Here is a 21328-nt window from a genome sequence, read left to right on the forward strand (position 1 = left end):
TAGAAAAGATGCCCTTGAACTCCTCCTCCATTTCCCAAGGACTGGGACTATAGGTGTATATCACCATGCCCAGATTTTGTTTTTTTTTTTTGTTTTTTTTTTGTTTTGTTTTGTTTTGTTTTGTTTTTTCTTGAGACAGGGTTTCTCTGTATAGCCATGCCTGACCTGGAACTCACTCTGTAGACGAGCAAGGCTTTGAACTCACAGCAATCCGCCTGCCTCTGCCTTCTGAGTGCTGGGACTAAAGGTGTGCCTCACCACATCTGACCACATGCTCAGATGTTTTCTTTGTTTTACCTGAGTTCAATCCCTGGGACCAGCAAGGTCGGAAGAGAAAACTGACCCCTGAGAGCTGTCATCTGACCTCTTTTATGGGTAGACTGCGGCATAAGCTTGTGATGTAATCTCCACCCACAAAATGAATTCTCTTAAAAGAGGATGTATATCCCTTCTAGGAAAAAAAATTTTTTTTTTTTGTCAGACTTGGGACGGGGGAAGTTTGTGATAGACAAGGTTTCTCTGTGTAGCCCTGGCTGTCTTGGAACTCTCTCTGTAGACCAGGCTGGCCTCTGACTCAGACATCTGGCTGTCTCTGCCTTCGACATGCTAGGATTAAAGGTATGTGTCACCATTGCCTGGCCTGTCAGATTTTTTATGAGCTTTAAACAATTTCCTTACAGGGCTGTGAGCATAGCTTAATAGAATTCTGTCAGCATTGTCGTTACAGGGAGGGCTAAGGCAGTGGAGAAGCTTCCAGAACTCACTGGACACCTCATTCAGAATGTACTTCTATCGGAGAGCAGCAGACTGCTCGAAGCCCTGGGAGGTGAAGGTAGGAAAGTCAGGAGTTCAAGGCTAGCCTGGGCTACATGAATCCCTGTCCCAGACGATAGAAAGAAAAAAAAAAAAAAAACAACCTGACAAAGCAGATTAGACATCTGGGAGCATCAGAAACATACAAGCTCTCTGGCAGAGTGACTGAGCCCCAAAGGCCATGACCCAGCTTTGGGAAGTTCCCCACACTCCTGAACACAGTTTATAAATTTCACAGGATCCAAACAAAAGCATGTAGAGGGCTTGTTTGATTTTTTTTCCTGGAACAAGACGAACATTTATATTGACAACGTGAACACACTGAGCCAGGGAAACTCTGAGAAGAGAGAGGACGCCTGTACTGCCACCCAAACTTGCAGGGAAGCCTCAAGAATTCAAGCTCCCCGGAGTCCCCAGCACCCTGTGTCCCAAGCACACACCTCCCTGTGGGTTACCTTTGCTTTGTACGTATTTAAAGGCTACACCTGGCCGTGCAGCCGACGGGGGGTTCTCTCTGCAGCCTCCCAGGTGCTAAGCTTAGATAGGTGTGCGGACCAGTCTGGCTATTCAATTTTATTTCCTGAAACAGTGTCTCACACTTCTCCTTAGCTTCTGAAGAGCTGGAATTAGAGCCATGAGCCACCATGCCTGGGTCAGGCTGGTTTTCTGTATTTTTTTAGACAGGGTCTCACTGTGTAGCCCTGGCTAGCCTGGAGTTCTTTTCTGTAGGCTGGCCTCGGGACTACAGAGCTCCACCCACTTCTGCCTCCTGAGTACTGGGATTAAAACTGTGTGTCTCACTTGGCCTGGTTTTCGGTTTTGTTTTTGAGACAGTCTGAGCTCTGGCTAGCCTGGATCTTCGCCAAGTACAACAGGCTAGCCTAGACTCTCCTGCTCTGTCTTCTGAGTGCTAGAATTGCCACTCCCAGCTAGAGCAAAGATCTAAGCAGTAAAAACAAATAGTGCCAGTGTGGTGCTATGTGCCTTTAATCCCAGCATTCAGGGGGCAGAGGCAGGAGGATCTCTGAGTTCAAGGCTAGCCTGGTCAACATAACCAGGACTACATAGTGAGACCCAGTTTCAAAAACCAAAACCAATATGGGCTGGGCTGTAGCTCAGAGATAGTTAGAGCATACGCTGCTTACCGCATTCGAAGCCATCCTTGATCCCCAGGATCAACAAATCAATATAAGAAAATAAAGTTTGGGTGATAGGTTTAGATTTAGGGTGAGTTACCAAATGTAGGCACCAGCAGAAATGAGCCCATCTTTAGCCAGTCACATCACAGGACTTATGCTGTGTGACTTTGTCAGCCACCCAAGGCTACAGGCCCAGCACTAAACCAGGAAGCAACCTGCCTCGGGCATGGCTGAGGCTGGGGCGTGGCTCCTTTGCAATGGCTCCTAGCTGCAGATAAAGAAAGACTGCTGATGCAGGGCAAAGGGCTCTGGGAGCAAGAGCGCAGAGGACACAGGTCAGGCAGGGCCCTGAAGTTGATAGAGACACACACAGCTGTGAGGGGTATGGCACATGTCCTGGGGTCTGGAGGCTGCAGGGGACAATTCTCTGGAGTCTGATGTGGTAGGGTTCTCAGATGATCTTTGCAGAGTAAGGTCTCCTAACAGGTTAGGCATCTGTAGATGAGCAGGTGGGAGGAGCTTAAGGGTCAGTGAGACAGGATCTGAGAGACAGGTGAGGCTGCTGAAGCCTAGGCCTCAGAAGGACTTGGCAGTGAGAGATGGAGGGAGAATTGGTCCAGGTACTGACTGAATGCCAAGATGGCCTCCTTTTATGGCATGTAAGCTACATGTCTGTATACCAGACCAAGATGCTGACAAACCAGCCCTCACCTTCTTGAGACAAGGCTTCACACTGCAACCTAGGCTGATCTCCATCTTACTATGTAATTTGGCCTGGCCTCAAATTAGCAATCCTCCTGCCTCAGCTTCCTAGATTATAGGCATAAACCACCACCACACTTACAGAGTTTTGGTTTTGATTATTTTGTTTTTAAACCTATGGCCTTAAACATTAAACATGCTAGTTAATTGTGCTACCACCAAGTTATCTCAGCTCCCAGCCCCCCAATCTCCTTTTCCTTGCCATGAAAATGAAACTGGTCTTGAACTCCTGATGCCTGTATGTACATCGGTGCACTACTTGTGTGCCTAGCGCCTGCAGAGATCAGAGAGGGTGTTGGATTCCCTGGAACTGGACTTACGGTGGTTGTGAGCCACCATGTACTTGGATTCGAACGTGGGTCTTTGCAAGAGCAGCTGATGTTCTTCACCACTGAGCCATCTCTAGCCCTGATACCTGGCTTAGCATCTACTGTTTGTGAAGGAACCTCTCAGGCTTCTCCCACCTCTTCCTCATGTGGCCCCTGGACAGTTAAGACAAGGTAGCTACTATCACACAAAGGCACTGAGAAGAATAATGGAATGCCCCAGAGGTAATCTGTCTTGGGCTAGCTCTCCTGAGTTCAGTCACAAGCAGGAGTAGAGTGTCACATGGTTAGCACTTCCCCCAAAACATTGGGGGACAACCAGCACCCCAGGACATTGCCACTCAGAACCCACAAGGCCAAGTGTGCAGTCCAGCCTGACTATCCAAGAGAGACAACCAAGCCAGGAGACAGGCAGTCCTCCCTCCCTCCCTACATCCTAAGCGAATGCCACCTTTGGCATCGTGTGGGCTTCCCTAACTTTATTCTGTGAACTGTTGTAAGCCGGTGTTCTAGAACTCAGCTTTCATCTTGATGTCACTTCTGACGTCACTTTCTCAGGACAGAGGAAGCCTCTGGTGTGCACAGGATAGACACAGGGCAGCTGAGATCACAGCTCCACTGCCCCAGCCAGACAGTCTGCCCTGCACAGGGCAGCTCAGGACACTTCTGAGCCAGTCCAAGGCACTCAGCCTTTTCACCTGCACACCCCCACCAGCTCTGTGGGTCTGTTGTCTGTTTGGTGCTGGGCATGGGACTCGGGGCTTTGCCTACACTAAGCATGTGTTCCACCAAGTTAAATCTCCAGCTCCACCTACTAGTAACTGTCCAAGTAACTATACCAACAGATTGATCTGATGGTGTCTTCTTCCCTAACCACCCATCCTAACCCCATTTGCATCCCCCACTTCCTGTCTGAATTCACGCAGCTCAGGCTCACACGGTTTAAGAACCTGAGTAAAGAAGACCTCTCTGGCGGTGCCGTCAAAGACCCAAATGTGGTAATTTCCAGTCTTAGGATGACTCAGTGACGTCTGAAGGACAGAAGTGGAGGAGGCTGCTCATCTGTGGGGGATGAACGTGGCTCTCCTCAGCCTGTTCCTCATAGGGGCATGTCCCCTAGATCCAGAGCAGAAGAGGCCTTTCCCCACGGAGGACACCATCACCAGGAGTCCTGAAGATGCCCTGAGGAGATGGGAGAAGCTGATGCATGTCAGGTCCTTTCGCCTTGGGCAGCACAGGGAAGGGAAGTGGAGGCAGACAGGTTGAGATGCTGACTCAGACTGAGAGTACTGTGCTTTCGAAACCCCATGCCAAGCATACTGAAAAGACTTTCAGGAACCCCAAACCATGCTTACAGCAGGGCAGGCGTCCAGTCTCAGTGGTCTCTATTTGAACAGGGTACAGTATGTTTTATAAACTGGCTTGCTAAATTGTGCTTTTGAAACTTCATGTAGCCCAGGCTGGCCTAGAAATCTCCATCCTGCTCAGTACTGGGATTATCAGCAAGTACCATCTCCCCTAGCTCCTCTAACCTTTACTTGTAGACAAGGTCTCACTGTGTAACTCTGGCTGGCCTGGAGATGGACAAAGGGAGCAGGCTGGACTTGAACTCAGGGATTCCACTGGCCTTTGTCTCTGGACTACTGTGCTTCAAGGTGTGAGTCATCCTGTCTGGAAATCTTGTATTTTACTTTAAGAGTGTGTTTTTTGTATGGGGCACATGAGCGTCGTAGTATATAAGAGTCGGAGGTCAACATGTGACAGTTCCCACCTCCCATCAGGTAGTTCTGAAGGTCTGGTAACAAGTACCTTCACCTGCCCAGCCAACTCAACTGGGCCCAATTGTAAATGGGCTGGCCAACACCAGTAATCAGAGTCCCTGGCACACGAGAATACCATCTCAACCACCACCAACTTCCTCCCTTAAATATTTGCAGGAGACAAGGGAGTATCTCAGTTTTGTAGCCCAGAGTGACCTGGAACGTAACCTGATCCTCCTGCCTCAGCCTTTGGAGTGCTGGGTTGAACAGCCATTCCCTGTTTTTCTTAGGCTTGTAATGGTAACCATCAGAGAGGATGAAGGGACCCCAGGATTCCACACTGGGCCTCACAGTATAGGCCTGTAGTCCTGGCTCTTAGGAAGTGGAGGCAGAAGGTTCAGGAGTTCAAGGCCAGCCTTGGTTGCTTAGTTAGTCTGAAGCCTGGCCCGGGACACATGAGCCAACATCATATATACCTACTTCCCTATAGAAAGAAAAAAAAAACTATTTGGGGTGAGGTTGGGGCTCTTATATGAGGTGCTCATAGTAGTCCATGGATATAATCCCAGCACCTGGGGAAGGAAGGTAACAGGAACAGGGATCCAAGGCAAGGCTCAGCTACATAGCAAGTACATAGCCAGCCTGTACTATGTGACACCTTCACTCAAAACACAGGTCAGGATGTAGAGAGATGGCTCAGTGGTTAAGAGTGCTGGCCCTCTTCCAGAGGACCCTTTCAGTTCCCAGGACCCATGTGGCAGCCTACAAGCTTCTGTAACATGTTTTAGGTCTGATCTTCTCGGGCAGGCACCATACTCACACACATATATTCTAACACTCATCCACATAAAATAAACAATTCTTTAAAAAATATCCAAAAAATTGAAAACAAAACCAGAAAGTTAAATATACATGAAATAATAAAGACAAAAAATATAAAAAATAAAAGCAAAGCCCCCAATTGCTCCTTAAAGAAGGTATACGGAAGCCCTCCAATACCCTTTTTTGAGGACAAACAGGCTCAGACCTGGGAAATTCTCAGGATTTTGAAGACACATTCACAGGAACCCACTTACACTTTCCCCTACCCATCTAGGAACTTTCCCAAATAAAATATTTGGGTCTAGGGGGCTGAAAAGATGGCTAAGGAGTTAAGAGCACTGATTACTCTTCCAGAGGTCCAGAGTTCAATTCCCAGCAACCACGTGGTGGCTCACAACCATCTGTAATGGGACCTGACGCCCTTTTCTGGTATTTGAAGACAGTGACAGTGTGCTCACACAGTTGGCTGGTGCTGTAAGATGACCTAGAGGCATTTATCTGTCCATCTCTGCATCTACAACCTCACTCTACACCTGGCTCCTGCTGCTGAAGTCTTAGGACTAGGAGGGACCAGCAGGGCCACTATGATGGACCAGGTTGGCTACTGGTACTCTCGAGGTCTTACATAGTCTAGCCTTCATCACGATATTTGAGCTGGCCCTGGGCACCTCACTAGAAATCTGACCCATGGACGAGCAGGGATACACACATCAGGAAATCTGTGATACACAATGACTAGCTGAAGGACAAAAGGGGCTCAGGTAGCAAGTGGAAAGCCCTGGGTTCTCAGCACTGGGGAACAAAATGAATCCCCCCAAATCGGGAAAAGGTTAAACTGACCAAGGACACAAATGGAGTTCAAAGTCAATTTGGAACTTCTGCAGCTTGGCTGAGACGACCACAGCTCCCTCTTGCATACACATCCCTGGGAGGGGAAGGAGGTGGCACCTGGAAGCTTCCTAGCTGCAACAGCTGAGGTGGTTTGCTCAGTGTAATTCTTTCATTCAAGCTTTACCCTTTACTGCGTCACAGCCAGTACTGTGTAGTTAGCAGCTTTGCCTCACCCTAAAAAGTGCTGTCAGGACTGTGTCATGCAGCTGCCTCAGCTACTTCCTCAGAGATTAGCCTTTCCTCCTCCTCAGCATGGAGGAGGAGCCCCGTAATCCCAACTCTGGGTTCTCCAAAGTTCTTGTCTATTTTCCAGATAGGGAACAACATCACTCATCCTAGGGTCTGGATATGCCAACCGGTGTTAACACACTCCAAGCCTTTCATCCCAGCATTTGGGAGACAGAGGCAGGCGGACCTGTGAGTTTCAGAGCAGCCAGAGCAACATGTGAGACCCTGTCTATAAATTAAAAGCAAAACGTCATCAGGGAGAAATGAAGATACACAGTTAAGAAGTCACTGTATGTTTATTCACAGTTAATCACTACCTACCAAATTGCTATCCGCAGAAGTTAGAGGAGTAAGTACATAGTTTGTTTTTTTTTTTTTGTTTGTTTTTTGTTTTTATTTAAACACTGGTCTTTAAATATATACACACAAAACTTAGTTCAGCAAGGCTTCATGATATACACCAATTTCAAAATAAAACAATCAAATGGCCCAGGTGTAACTCCAGAGATTACTTTTATCATCAGCAGGGAAAGCAGCAGCAGAACCAGGAGGGGTGGGAACACACTCCACCCAGAAGGCCGTCTTCGGGGCCTTAGGGGTGCTCCGAGCTGAGTCCATCTCACAAAACAGAGTCCGGGGAGACCCCCACCCGCAAGAGTCTGGGAGTAGCCTTGTTTCTGCTTGGGGAGGAGGCCGCGTGGAGAGACGGTGTACAGGCACACGACTACAGAAACCGAGAGCTCACAGGAGACAAGGTTTAAAAAGCTTTGCATTGGCCTTTCCTGCCTCCGAAAGGCTTCATGGGACGGGACAGCAGAGCAGCTGCTAACAACCAGTGAGGAGATACCACCGACCCCACAATCCTGCTGTCTGCGCTCTTAGACAGGTGGGAAAATATACAGTTGAGAACAAGGACTTAATTGTAAAGAGCAAGAAAAATTAAAGGCCAGTATTTTCAACTCCCATCTGCGCGTAGGCCCATGAGAGCGAAGGGTGCCACCCGCCTCTGCCCGTCTTGTGTTCTGACGCTCAGTGGCTCCAGGCATAGAAAGGGCAGACTGCAACCGAGACCTGGAGGGCAAGACTCTGAGCTGAAGCAAGTGTTGCAGCTCACAACGTAAAAGCTGAACCTTCCAGACCTCTGGCCCATTCAAGATGGGAAATACATCCTCTGCTTTTACCTGCTCCTTTCTGTCCTCTTTCCCCTGTCCTGAGAGGAAAGTATTTACACAGGATAGAAGACTAATCAACTGAAAAGCTCTGGACTGTTTTTAACTTATTAAAAAAAAAAAAGAAGAAAGAAAAACACCACTCATGAACACCCTTGAAATCAGACAAAGGCACTATGAAAACAACGTCTTAAGACACCTGAAGGGAAGCAGTGGGGGAGGGACAGGTCTGCAGTCCGACTCTCAGGAAACCATGGATGGGCAGCAGGCCTCTGTCCCCTAGTTCCAACTCTGATGGAATGCTCCAGGTCTGAGGCTGGAGGCAGATGCCCTTGGGTATCTCCAGTGAACCCCAACCAAGGGCCCCAGATACACTGGCTGCCCCTGTATGTGAAAAATCCGGCTCCTTTAGTCCATCTATCTCCACAGACATTTTGCATAGAGAAAATACCAGCCCACTTGGTTTCTTGTCTTTTATTATTGGCATCAGCTGGACTATATGTGGCCTTAAACATCATGCACTGGACAGGAAAGAAAGAACAAGAAAAAGGACATAGGAGGGGAATAGGAATAGTGGCGAGATTCGTAATAAAAATTGTAATTCATTCAATAGGTTAAGGTTTGGCATTATGAAATCAAACACCCCTTCCCACCCCCCAAAGTTGCGACCCAAGTGATAGGGTCACCTGTGGGACCCAGCCAGGTGTTCTGTGTTCCCTCACAGGCTGTGACAGGCAGCATGTGGGTGTAATTCTTGTGAATGGTCTCAAATCTTCACTTTCTTTAAATAATCTCTTTTGCTTCTTAGACGTTCCGGTTCACTGGGGTGACATAATTGCGGGGAAACATGCCGGTCTGCCCATGGCAGGCCCCTTTCCACCAATTGGGATCTGAGTTATCCATGACATGAATGAAGTCTCCTCTGCGAAAGCCCAGCTCGCCATCCTCCTGGGGGTCAAAGTCAAAGAGCGCCTGGACATACGTTGGCTGCTGCAAGAGAGAGCAGGGAAGCGGTATTTCTCATGCTGCCCGCTGCCTTGTAAGCCGACTCCTAGCAAGGGGCAGGCATGCTCAAACCCGCCCCCTTCCCAAAGCAGCCTCCCATCTCACTCCCTCCACTCTGACATGGACTTAGAGGAATGCTTTATTAATATTTAAAACCTACAGGGGTATATACATCTATGTCACTATGAATAGCTAATATTGGCTAATGGGGAGCAGCAAACACTTTGGGCTGGGTGAGCCAGAGTTCTTAACAGGTTTGTGTTCCAGTCACTCAGGCTGTAAGTGAGGCAGTCCTAAGCAGAACTCCTGCTTGTATGTAAGGAGGAATGAATGCAGACAGCATCCCCCACAGGCTGTCTGGGGACACAATCACCGCCAAGAGGCTGGCCTGAACACATAGGAAGTTGCTGTGGTGGCCATGCCTGGGCCTTCACACTTGCCTTCTGCTTACCTGTGGCACCTGTTCTATGTCCCGTAGAAATATCTGCTGGTTCCTGGACACGGATGTGGATCTGTGGTAATCTACCAGCTCATTCAAAGAGTTAAACTTCACCACCCACAGGAAATACTTCCCGGCTCCGTCACGGAGCACCTTGAAGTGCTGCACATCATTTCCAAACCTGAGGACGGAGTAACAGGCATGAGGTAGCCACGGGGCTCTGCAGTCTAGCGTAGGTTTTCAGAGCTTGGGGACACAACAGCTGCACAGCACCTTGAGTGTACAGCTGGAGAGAATGGGGACCATCCCAGGAGCCTCCCCTGAACCCCTCCTGACTGCTGGTCACTAGTTACAGAACTAGCACTCAGAGAGTGGAAGTCCACCCACTAGTCTAACTCAGACACATCTGTGGATCTAACACACCCCACCTATGAAGCTACAGCTTTATCTGCATCAGAAAGTAGTGTGGTATCCAAACACTAGCTCAGGTTGACTTTGAGCTAACTGTCTAAGCTGCTCTAGAATCTAAGCTGCTCATGGTGATCTTCCTTAGTCAGCCCTCTACTGCTGGGATTACAGCTATGTCAAAGGCATGTTTTTCACTGAGGAATTTTCATATCATTTTTCTTTCTCACAGTAACAAGACTTAGTATCAAGAAACAAATGCTCCATCATGGAACAACACGCTCTTTTACACCGGTCAGCAGGACTGTCCAATGTGACTGATTGGTGCTGGGTGGTTCTGCCCTGGTGACATATGGACAGAACCCTGCTTCCTGTTCACTGCCAAACCTCTTCTTCAGTCTTAAGGCTTAAAGAAGGTAAAGGAGTTCTAAGACGAACCAGCAGATGGCAGCACGGAGCTTCCAGCTGGGGATTGTAAGGCCCTAGTGCTTCCAAACACCCAGGGCAAGTTTGAAACCAGATACCAAACTCCAGATGCACTGTTTCCCCCTATAGACAAATATAATCCGATTCAGTTTGTTTTCACTGAAACAATTACAACAATATGCCATCAGAAAAGTTATCTAAAATCCAGGAGTTATTTCTGGAACTTCCAGCTGGCCTGCGGTAACTGAAATGGAAGAAAGCAAGACCAAAGCGGACAGCAACTTCATGTTTCCCTGAGAAGCAATGGAGGTGGTTTCAAGAGGACTGTGGCTCAGGATCCAAAGGTCCTGTCCAGCTCCAAAGGCCCAGCAGCCTTCTGTGATGTACCTGCTTCTGGAGTGCAGCGTCCCTCTACCACATCTTCCCAGCAGACTCCCAAGACTGGAGCTAGTACACTACCTTAGAGTCTGGTGCTGACCAAAGCCCTCTGTGCAGATGTTTATGTTTTCCTTGTGTACCCTGTCCATGGGGTGTGAATGCACATGTAATGTGCATGTGTGTGGAAACCTAATGTCAGGACTGGATGTCTAAAGTATGTCTCTCACTGAACTGGAGCTCACTGATGAGGCTAGCTGGCCACAGCTCCAGGATCTCCCTCTCTCTCCTACAGCCTCTGCACGGTGGAGCCTAACTCAGGTCCCCTTGTTTGCATGGTAGTTACCAACCTTCTATTTTATTCCTAAAGTGATGACATATTAGTATCTTAAATGTTTTGTTTGACTTTAAAATTACATTTCTCTAGGAATGCATGTGGTGTGGTGGGCACTGGGAAGGTTCAGACGGACTCCTGTAAATCAAACACAGGTCATGTACCTTTACCCACTGAGCTATGTCATTAGCAAGGGTCTCAGGTAGCTCAGGCTGACTTTGAACTCCCTATGTAGCCAAGAATGATCCAGAACTTATAATCCTCCTGCTTCAACCTCCTAAGTGCTGAGATTTCACTCAGTTGTTGGCAGTGCTTGTGCTAGAAATGGAACCTCAGACCTCACGCACGCTAAGCAAGCATTCTACCTGATGTCCTAGGGCTCCATCCCTACAAGGTTTTCTTTGACGGAAGGAATAGCCGGCCTTCCACATGTCTTCATCACATCACAGCAGGTGCATGGGTACATGTACTGGTGCTGACCACAGGCTGGTCTTCAGCCCAGCATTGCCCAGGGGTCTGTCCACTACCTACTGACCAATCACGTCTCTCCCCTTCCTGAGCTGTTTTACTGCTATTTGGAGCAATTCAGGCAAAGGAAAGCAGATGACATACAAGCTACTGAGAAGCCTAAAAATGTTAATTCTACAAACCCAGATGAGGATGCTCTGTGTGACCCTTACTTACATGTGTTTAAAAGTTCCAAGACAGCCAGGCCAACACAAGAAATCTTGTCTTAACAAACCAAAAAAGGATAAAGAAAAGTACTACAAACCTTCTGAGGCATCAAACCTCACTCAAAGCTCTTGTCTCTGCCCTCAGACGGAGAGTACACCTTGGTTCTGGTACCTAGTGCTGAAGGCCTGTCATTCCTTCCGTCTTGAACTCGAGTTCAAGGCTGGTCAGGGTAGTTCACTTCATTTGAAGACTCACTTGTTGTGGTGCTAGTGATGGAAGCCAGGTCCCTCAATGTGCTACACCTGAGCTCCCAGTGTGGCAGTCAGTGAGACCCTGCCTGGTGTGTTTAAAAGACAACAGCCAGGACTGCTGGGGCTGTTTAGTGGGCAGAGACCCTCGAGCTCAGGCCTGACAAGTTGGGGTTTAAACCTCAGCCCCACAAGGCAGCAGAGAAAGCAATCAGACTCCTGGCAGTCTACCCCTCACTTCCCTAACCTCGTTACATATTAACAATGAAGGAGGATGTAGCTGCCTGTGCCTGTAATCCCAGTACTCAGAAGCCAGAGACAGGCACTGCCATCAATTTGAGGGCAGTTTCTGCTACCTAGCAAGTTCCTGGACAACCTGGGGTGCAGAGAAGCGTCTGTGATTGAAAAAAATGTTTTGGGGTGGGCTTTTGCAGTAATACAGTAACTAGGAAAGGATCATCAGTCAGATAGATATGCAAAGTCATTCTTTCTTTTAGACAGGATCTCACTGTGTAATTCTGGCTGGCCTGGAACTCAGAGATCTGCCTGTCTTTGCCTCTCAAGTGCTGAGATTAAAGGCATGTGACATTATGTCCAATTCCTACGTGGAGTATTGAGATGGAAACCAAGTGTCGGGTCCAGATGACCAGTGGGTGGGAAGATGCACACAGTTTATCATTAGCATAGCAGCACTGCAGTGACAGCAGGGAGGGATGGAGGCGCGGTGGGATCAGGGGTGCAGTCAGTTCCCTTAGATTCATGACAATGTGAGCCTAAAGCCCACATCTGCTACAACTAGACCTTAGAGCAAACACTAAGATTTCCACAGGAAAAGATAGGCTAACATCTTCCCAGCAGCCTTACAGTCCAGTCAATGGCAGCAGCTTCTCCAGCAATTCCAGCAGGAAATACTTACTTGACAGACAGGGAGAAGTCCCCAGGAGCACTCTCGCTCTCTCGGATTAGGAAGGCCCCATCATGCCGCTGTTTGCTAAGCATTTCTTCTGCTTTAGCTCTGGGGATTTTGCCAAAAAACCACCTAAGGAAGGAAGGCAAGCTGGTCAACATCTGCTTCCCCACAAAGGAACAGGACGCCCAGCCCGACGTGTAAATGAGCAGCGCACTGAGATCAGACAGAGGGCGGAGCTTTACCTGCCAGCCTCTAGCCTGAGGCTCCCTGGGGCTATATTGTCTGGCTCAGGGCCTTCCTGAGTGATGGAGCTTTCAAATAGCTTCGCCCACTCCACCGTCCAGACCATGATCAAGGCAGCAACACAGACCACTCTTCAGTCCACAGGAGACCATTGCCAACAGGCAATCTGAAACCGGCTAAGAGGCCAAAGCCCTCCTGCCTCTCGCTCACTCATCAGGGGACCTAGGAAAGCCCTGACACCCGGATGAGGGCAGAGGTGGAAACAGCCTTTCAAAGCCATTTCATAACAGGAGTGCAGGGGAAGGCTGGGAAGGCTGAGAAGGCCTATGACTTGGCACAGAGAGAGGCTAGGATTGTGAGACAGTAACTCTGGGTTGTGACAGTGGTGCGTGCCTTTATTCCCAGCACCCAGGAGGCAAAGGTGGATTTCTGTGGTTCAAGGTCAGCCTAGTCTACAGTTTCAGGACAATCAGAGCTATATAGTGAAACTGTCCTGAAAAACCAAAGGCCTACCTACCTTATTTTATGGTATCTGGAATTCTTTAACATGCACATGATAATCTCAACAGAGCATACACCTAACATTCAAAATCATATTGTTTATTTTAGGCTAGAAAAACAGCTCAGCACTTGCAAGACACCTATATACATAAAATAATAACGTTTTAAAGGTTATTTGCTATTACTGCCACCTAAAGCTAACTTTATAATCATCTTTTCATTTTCTGAAACCATCATATATCTAAGTGGGAGTAAGCAGACAATCTTGGGGAGTCACTTGTATCTTTACAGCTTTTTGTGAGTTCCAGGGGCCAAATTCAGGTTATCTGGCTTGTGTGACAAGAGCTTTGCTTGCTGAAAGCCTTTTTGGTCTGACTGTTATCTTTTACACTACTCTGAGGCAGGGCCCATCCTCACGTGGTAGCCCATGTTGTCCTGGAAGTCTGTGGTCCAATCTGGCTGGCTTGGAATTCTCCCACTCCTGCTTAGCTATCCAAGAGGTAGGATTTTTAAGAGTAAGCCACCAAGGCTGATGTTTGTTTTGAGACAGGGTTTTGTGTCTGGTCCACAAGTACTGAGAATTATGGGCACTGGCCACAGGCAGAGCTCATGGGTATCTTAGTAAACAACTATCCTGCAAAGTATTGAAAACAATTCTACCAGATTAGAACTAAAATCCAGGTAGAAGACATGAAGTTGTTAGGAGGGATGACCCAGAAACTGCCGAATGAATCTAAACACACCCAAATCTAGGTTTCAAGTCTTTCTCATTTTGCATCTTTGATGCCAGGCTGTGGAGACTCACCTTCCTGTTTCTACAGATGCTTAAGAATGAAGCCTACAGTGCCCAGGAAGCAGACTACACAAAGGAAGTTCCCTAATAACAGACAGAACCACCTCAAAGGAGACCAGAGAAGCTTTGAGGATACAGCCCAGTTTTTGTGGTCTCTGGTACTCTTAAGGGATCATTGTACATACGGTACAGCAGCATCTTGCCATGGCCACAGGATAATCCCCAGTGACAGCTCCCTCACCTCCACACTCACCAGGGCAGGGCCAATGTTCCCAATAATGTTCCTCACCCTTCCCAGACTACCAGCATATACTTTTTATTTATTTATTCTTAAAGACTTATTTACTTCATGTATGAGTACACTGTAGCTGTATACAGACACACCAGAAGAGGGAACTGGATCCTATTACAGATGGTTGTGAGCTAATATGTGATTACTGGGAATTGAACTCTGGACCTCTGGAAGAGCAGTCAGTGCTCTTAACTACTGAGCCACCTCTCCAGTCCAGCACATACTTAAGCTATAAAGCAGTGGACTTAAATTAATGTGGCCTCAATGTGCATTAAGGAGATGGGAAGGACCACTTTCCCTCAGTCCCAGTCCTTTGGCAGAAACTGCTGGCGACAGGCAGTGTGCACAGCTAGACCTTTCCCCATGGACATGAATCCTACATTGTGTTATCCCCAGTGATTTCTAATTCCCAACTCAGGAATCAGAAAATTTTTATTTTCAATTTAAAAATTTTAGTTCTTAGAATTATACCTGTAATTCTAGTGCTGAGAAGGAAGAGGCAGAAGGATTACTGTAACTTCAAGGCCTGTCTGAGTTGCACAGTAAAGCCCTGTCTCAAAAACTAAGACAGAAAAACCCACTAGTTTGTAAACCATTTCACAGATGAAAACTTTGCCTGCCTGCTCCTGGCTCACCAAGTGCACACAGTCTGACTCTGCAGCAGCAGGAGGAGCAGCACCCAGCATCTGGTCCCAACACTCTTCCACAGGCTAGTTACAAACCAGTGTTAGCGGCAGAGCCAAGGCCTTGTGCAGACTAGGCCAGTTCTCTCTCTACCACCAGGCTATACTCCGAGCCCAACAGGTTTCTTTAGTGATGATATTTATGACTGCATGCCCACAGACAAATGTTCTGCTCATCTTTAAAAATGACTGGACTGGTGTGTACTACCCTAGAAATAGCAAGCAAGGACACCAAGGGTAGAAGAGATGTATTTTCCAATGCAGTATTTATAGCATGTCACAGGCCCCGCCCGCATGCACTTACTATGAAGCGTGTGTGTCTCTGCTGGGCACACATGACTCCCACTGCAGCACTGCAATGGCAGCCACTGCAGCTGGCTTCCATTGGACTCAAGTGCATCATGAGGTGGCTGGCCTCACTGCACTGTGGCGTCACACTAAGCAACACGTACATTATTAGAGCACATGGCAGATCCAGAGTAGGAGCTGAGCCTGTGAAGTCACAGAAACAATCAGAAGCAGCGGCCTTCACAGCAGTGTGACCTGGAAAAAGGCTCCTGAGTGTTCAACTTTCTTCTGCAGAGTTCAGAGTGGGAATGGAGCCCACGACTGTCCTTCAGCCAGACGACTGAGCTTCCTGCTTAGTTACTTTCTGAGAGCAGGGAGGGGCCGACTCCAGGGCTTAGTGTTCTAGCACTGAGCTAACACTCCCAGGCCCTTCCAATAGTAGAGGCTAGCCCCAAATGACCTCAACCTCAAGTGACAGAATCATAGTTACATATACCCCTACCCCAAATATACCCCACCCCAAATATACTCCTACCCCAAAACTCTTTATGTAAAGGGGAAACGGCTATGCCTGAGCAGCAGCCAGAAAACAAACCATGGCTCCCAGATTAAATGTACCCCATTTGTTAATGTCCACCAACTGTTTAATTTGAGGCTGCCCTTTTTAAAAATTTATTATTGTATATGGATGCACATACACAGGTACTCAGATGACACGAAGTGCTTGTGGAAGTCAGAGGACAACTTTTGAGATTCAGTTCCCTCTTCTATCTACCCTGGTTCAAGAATTGTAGTTCAGCTGTCAGGCCTGTAAGCCCCCAGGCTGGCCCAGCATTTGTGGAATGCCAAGAGATAGAAGCTCTCTCTACTGCACCATCTTCTCTCCTCTAGTGCTGGGAATCGAGGGCCTCATGAAGTTGAGGCAAGCATTCTACCATGAAACCACATCCCTTTACAGTTTTTATTTATTTTTAAAAACTATTTTTTTTCTTATGGTGCTAAGGTAGAATCCAGGGCTTTGTGCATGCTGAAGCAAGCTCGGCCTTAATGGATCATTGCAACATGAATTTTCAGGGATTGTGTATGGTCCAATGATAAACACTTACTATTCAAGTTCCAGGAAGGGGTGGAAAGAAAGGAAGGGAGAAGAAAAAGAAGAGAGCAGGTAAAGAAATGGCCAAGTGTTTAAGAACACCTAATGCTCTTTTAGAGGACCTGGGTTCAGTTCCCATTGCCCACACTGGTGGCTCACAACCACCTAAACTCCACTTCTAGAGGGATGATGTCGCCTTTTGATGTCTGTGGGCTCGTGCACTCGAAACACACAGAGACACATATACACAATGTACTGTTTGTTGTTTTCAAGATAGGGTTTGTTTGTGTATCCTGGACTGTCTACCTGCCTCTGCCTCCCGAGCACTGGGATTAAAGCTGTGGCCACTGCTGCCTGGTCACAGTTTACTTTTTAAAAGAAAGGAGGTCACGAGTTGTCATGGATCTTTAACAATACAAACACTTGGAAGGCAGAGGCAGGCAGATCTTTGAGTTTAAGGCCAAGCATGGTCAACAGATCCCCATAGTCATGCCTTGACAAAAAAGTAAGAGAAACAAGGGGGAGGGGTGGACAGAAAAGAAAGAAAACCTTCATCCTTACGTATCTACTGACCTTCTGTCTGTCTTTCTTATTAAAAAAAAAATCTTATTTACATGAGCGTTATGCCTGCATGTGTGCTTGTAGCTAGTACCTGGATGACTTTGGTGGTCAGAAAAGGACTTGGGTCCCCTAGAACTTAAATTACAGATGACTGTGAGCCATGATGTTGGTGCTGGGACTCAATCAAACCCAAATTCTACGGAAGAGCAGCCAATGCTCTTAACCAGTGCTCTCTCTCCAGCCTGTGGTCTATTCCCATATTCTCCCTCCCTCCTTCCTTCCAGTCCATATTAAAAAAAAAAAAAAAAAAAAAAGAGAGAGAGAGAGAGAGAGAGAGACAGGATCTCACTATACACCCCTAATCTCAATACTACAGACAAGACTGGTCTCAACTGCTGGGGATCTGCCTGCCTCTGCTCGTGGGACACGGTGTGTGCTACTAAGTAGTGCAGAGGCTTTGTTGAACACGGGAGAAGCAAGCACAAGTACAGGGATTCCTTGGTGGGATGGATAGGCTGTGACCTGATCCAAGGGGTGGTCCCCACTGCTCCATGCTTCCTCACCAGCATGTAATTGTTTTGTCTGTAAAAACCCACAAAACTTCCTGAAGGAAAAAAAAGAAAGAAAGAAAGAAGGAAAAAACCCAACTAAATGGCCACAGAAATGTGAAATGGGTGCATTCACACCACAGGACGCTGTAAGGACTTCATGCTTGGAGTCTCAAAACTTCTCCAGGTTTATTCCCATTGGAGTCTGCCTCTGAGTAACCTGGACTGGCTGTACATTGGCCCCCAATCTTAGGCTGCAGAGACCTCAGGCAAGGGGCATTCTTAACCAATGACAGAGGTTCAGTAACCTAACATGTTTTTGCCATTTGAACTGATTTTGACTTGTTAAGACTTTAAGCCTGTCTCACAAAACCAAACAACCCAGGCATGCTGGAACAGTAGGGAGGTGGAGGCAGGTGGGTCTGCCTGGTCTACAGTACACGCTTAGGAGCAACAATGGTTACATAGTGAGACCCTCTCTCCATCATCTCCCACAAAAACCCAAATCGAAGCAGTACTGAGACAAGCAGGTAAGCCCTTGCTCAGGGAAAGCAGAGTCTGACTTACGGATGTGGTTTCATTTCTATGTAATTCTTGGGAATGAAGCCATCTTTCCCATTGAGTTCTGCCTTATACCAGTTCTGATCACATTCTTCATTCAAAACCTGAAAAATAATAAGAGAAGAAAAGAAATCAGTCATTGTACTGTTAGAGACAACTATGTTGTCTGGGTTTGTGGAAGGGTTATTTGAGTATCAGAATTTTTTTAAACTTCAACAGCCAGCATTAAGTTAAACTGTTTAAGTTACAGAAAAAGAAACTCTGGAAATGAAAGGTCAGGCTTTACTCTCAACACCTAGAATTAAACCCTCAATGGGAAGGCAGAAGGATCAGTGTTTCTTAAGGAGGCTGCTCTAGTAGACAGAGAAGCTAGTGTCAAGAGAGCAGAGGGAGCCTGAGCCAAGCACAAAATTCCCAACACCAGGTTCCCAGCAGCTTCTCCATGGTCTCCCACCAAGCAGCTCCAAATGCTGCCGTTCACAGATGTATAGTAAACTATTCAAATGAGCAGGCAAGCAAATCCTACAACCCTGTGCTCAGGTCAGGTGCTCCTGGAGGCAGAGCAACCATCAGAACTCAGGCTCAAGGTTCAAGGCAAAGTCTAGACTTCCAAGAGAGGCAGAAAGTGAAAGGAAGGCTAGCTTTTTGATTTTTTTTTTTTTTTTTTTTTTTTTTTAAAGACAGCCTAGGTTAAACTGGAACCTGGTAGAGGTGACCTTGAGTTTCTGATCCTGCTGCCTCCATCTCCCAAGTGCTATGACCACAAACTGTTGGGTTGTTTTTTGAGATTAAGGTTTGCCTTGTAGACCAGGCTGATTAGAACTCCCCATCCTCACCCTCCCAAATTCTAGGATTACAGGTTTGTACCGCATGCTTGGTTTAAAGTTGGTATTAAGAAAGAAACTGGAACTTGGTGGTGATGGCGCTCACCTTTAACCCCAGCACTGCAGAGGCAGAGGAAAGAGGATCTCTGTGAGTGTGAGGACAACCAGGGCTACTGTCTCTGTGTGTGTGCACGCGCACTCGCGTGTGTGTCTTCCACCTCTAATTATAGAAATGAAGAGTAGAAGTAGTCAGTTTGCTGCAAGTTCTGAGGCAAAAGAGTGGAGGAAGAGAAAACACCAGTGTGAGTTCCACTCCAAATGGGAGCAAAGGAAACTTGTAAACAGTGGTGGTTGCTACAAACCATTACGTTCCAAAAGGAAGTTGGTAAGATTTTTTTTTTTAAAAAAACAAAGTGACTTTGGGATGCTGAACATCAGTTAAGTTAGAAATCAGAAACTTTAACCTAGCTGATATTTGCATGTGACATTTTAAAGTGACATAAAACATCAAAGGGAACAGCTGTCAGCTGCAACACCATGCACATCAAAGGTGGCAAGCCAAGGAGCTGCTGCCCGTGTGCCATGCTGGCCAGCTTCTAGTCACAGAGACAGCCACTGGCTTTTTGCTTGTGTAAATGCCAACAAGGGCCAGGCATGGCAGCACAGGCTCTCAGAAGGCAGAGGCATGGCGATTTCTAGGAGTTTGTGGCCAGCCAGAGCTACATAGCTCTTTGTCCCAAAAAACAAAACTCACATGGACAATTTTGCAAACATTAATAAATTAACAATAATCACCCAACTCAATGAGAGAGCCTCAAATTCTGTATCTGAAGGTCTCAGCCTACAAGTGAATCCTCACATTTACAAGTTTTTGTTGTACAAACCTTGTTCCTTAATTTAAAACTATTGGGTAAATGAAATTGACTATAACTAATTACTGTATAGATTAGAGATCAGTGGGTTTTGAGTTACCAGGTTTGGGAAAAGAAGAGAGATCAGGAGAAGGAGAAGAGGAGGAAAAAGAGAAGGAGGAGAAGGAAGCTACTATGAGATGTACCATAAGCATATGGCCAGGGGAAATAACAAATATCTGGGGTACATTGCTGGGGAGGTACCAGGCCAGCAGTTACAGAATTATCAGGGGTGATCCCCCAGTAATTGTCAAAACTGAATAACCATAGTCCAAGTCTCACTCATTGTAAGCTAGTCAGGAATAAGCTTAACGTGGTTGCACTGCAGTGTCACACTCCACAGTGCAATAGTGACACATTACCACCTTATTTTATTCCACAGGGGTTTATAGCCCAGGCTGGCCTTGAACTATGAACCTCAGGCTGGTCTTAAGGGGGTATTATGTCGCCATCCTGTACACTGGAATTAGAAGTATAAGCGACTACACCAAATTTAAAACAGTCAGACCTTCATTCATTCATTCATGAGCTGGGGAGATGGTCAATGGGTGAGAGTAGTTGCCATGCAAACCTGATGAGTTGGAGCTCCAGAACAGAATGGCACTGGAGTCAGAGACAGGCGGAGCTCTGTAGGTTAAAGGTCAGCCTCGTTTATAGACAACATAGAGACCCAGTCTCAAAACAAACAAACCAAAATAACAACAACAAAACCAAAACCAAAAAATGAAAATGAGAGAAACAAATACCTATAGCTTTTCTCTATACACACAACCACTTCCACACAGACACAATACTAAAGATCAGGAACAGGGGTTGGCTACGCATGGTGTGGTGGTGTACGCCTTTAACCCCATCACTTAGGAGGCAGAGGCAGGTGAATCTCTGAATTTGAGGCCAGCCTGGTCTATACTCAAATTCCAGGACAGCCAGGACTACACAGAGAAATCCTGTGAATAAAAGAGGGGAGAGGGAAACGGCTGGACAGATGGTTCAGCAGTTAGAGTGAACACCCGCTTCTCTTAAAGAGGATGTTTGATTCCCAACATCCACACTGGGCAGCTCCCGTACTGCCTGTAACTCTAGTTCTGGGGGATTTGAACTCTTCTTCTGGCCTCCAAGAGCATTTGTATGTGTGTGGAACATGCACACACACCCAGACACACACATAAAATAACATCTTTAAAACAATCATTTCCATTTTATTAAAGATTGGGATAAAGCACTGTATTCTGCACATGCATAATTTAAAAGCCTTCAGTAGCAAACACCGACCTATACAACGGCCAGCAGAAGCATGTTTTGC

General features: G+C 47.0%; 1 protein-coding gene across 2 annotated transcripts in view; it reads right to left on the reverse strand.

Moving 5' to 3' along the window:
• Positions 1-7047: 7047 nt before the first annotated feature.
• Positions 7048-21328, reverse strand: part of GRB2 (growth factor receptor bound protein 2) — a 104648-nt gene continuing 90367 nt past the window's right edge. For both annotated transcript variants that reach the window (XM_080923269.1, XM_080923268.1), the window contains exons 3-6: positions 18297-18394; positions 12734-12856; positions 9367-9535; positions 7048-8900 (exon numbers count right to left, since the gene is read on the reverse strand). In XM_080923269.1, the coding sequence (XP_080779395.1) occupies positions 8715-8900; positions 9367-9535; positions 12734-12856; positions 18297-18394 (576 nt within the window). In that variant the 3' untranslated portion in view covers positions 7048-8714. The remainder of the gene's footprint in view (positions 8901-9366; positions 9536-12733; positions 12857-18296; positions 18395-21328) is intronic.

This window comes from Micromys minutus (assembly GCF_963924665.1).
Source record: "Micromys minutus genome assembly, chromosome: 10".
In the NCBI taxonomy this organism is placed as follows: Eukaryota; Metazoa; Chordata; class Mammalia; order Rodentia; family Muridae; genus Micromys; species Micromys minutus.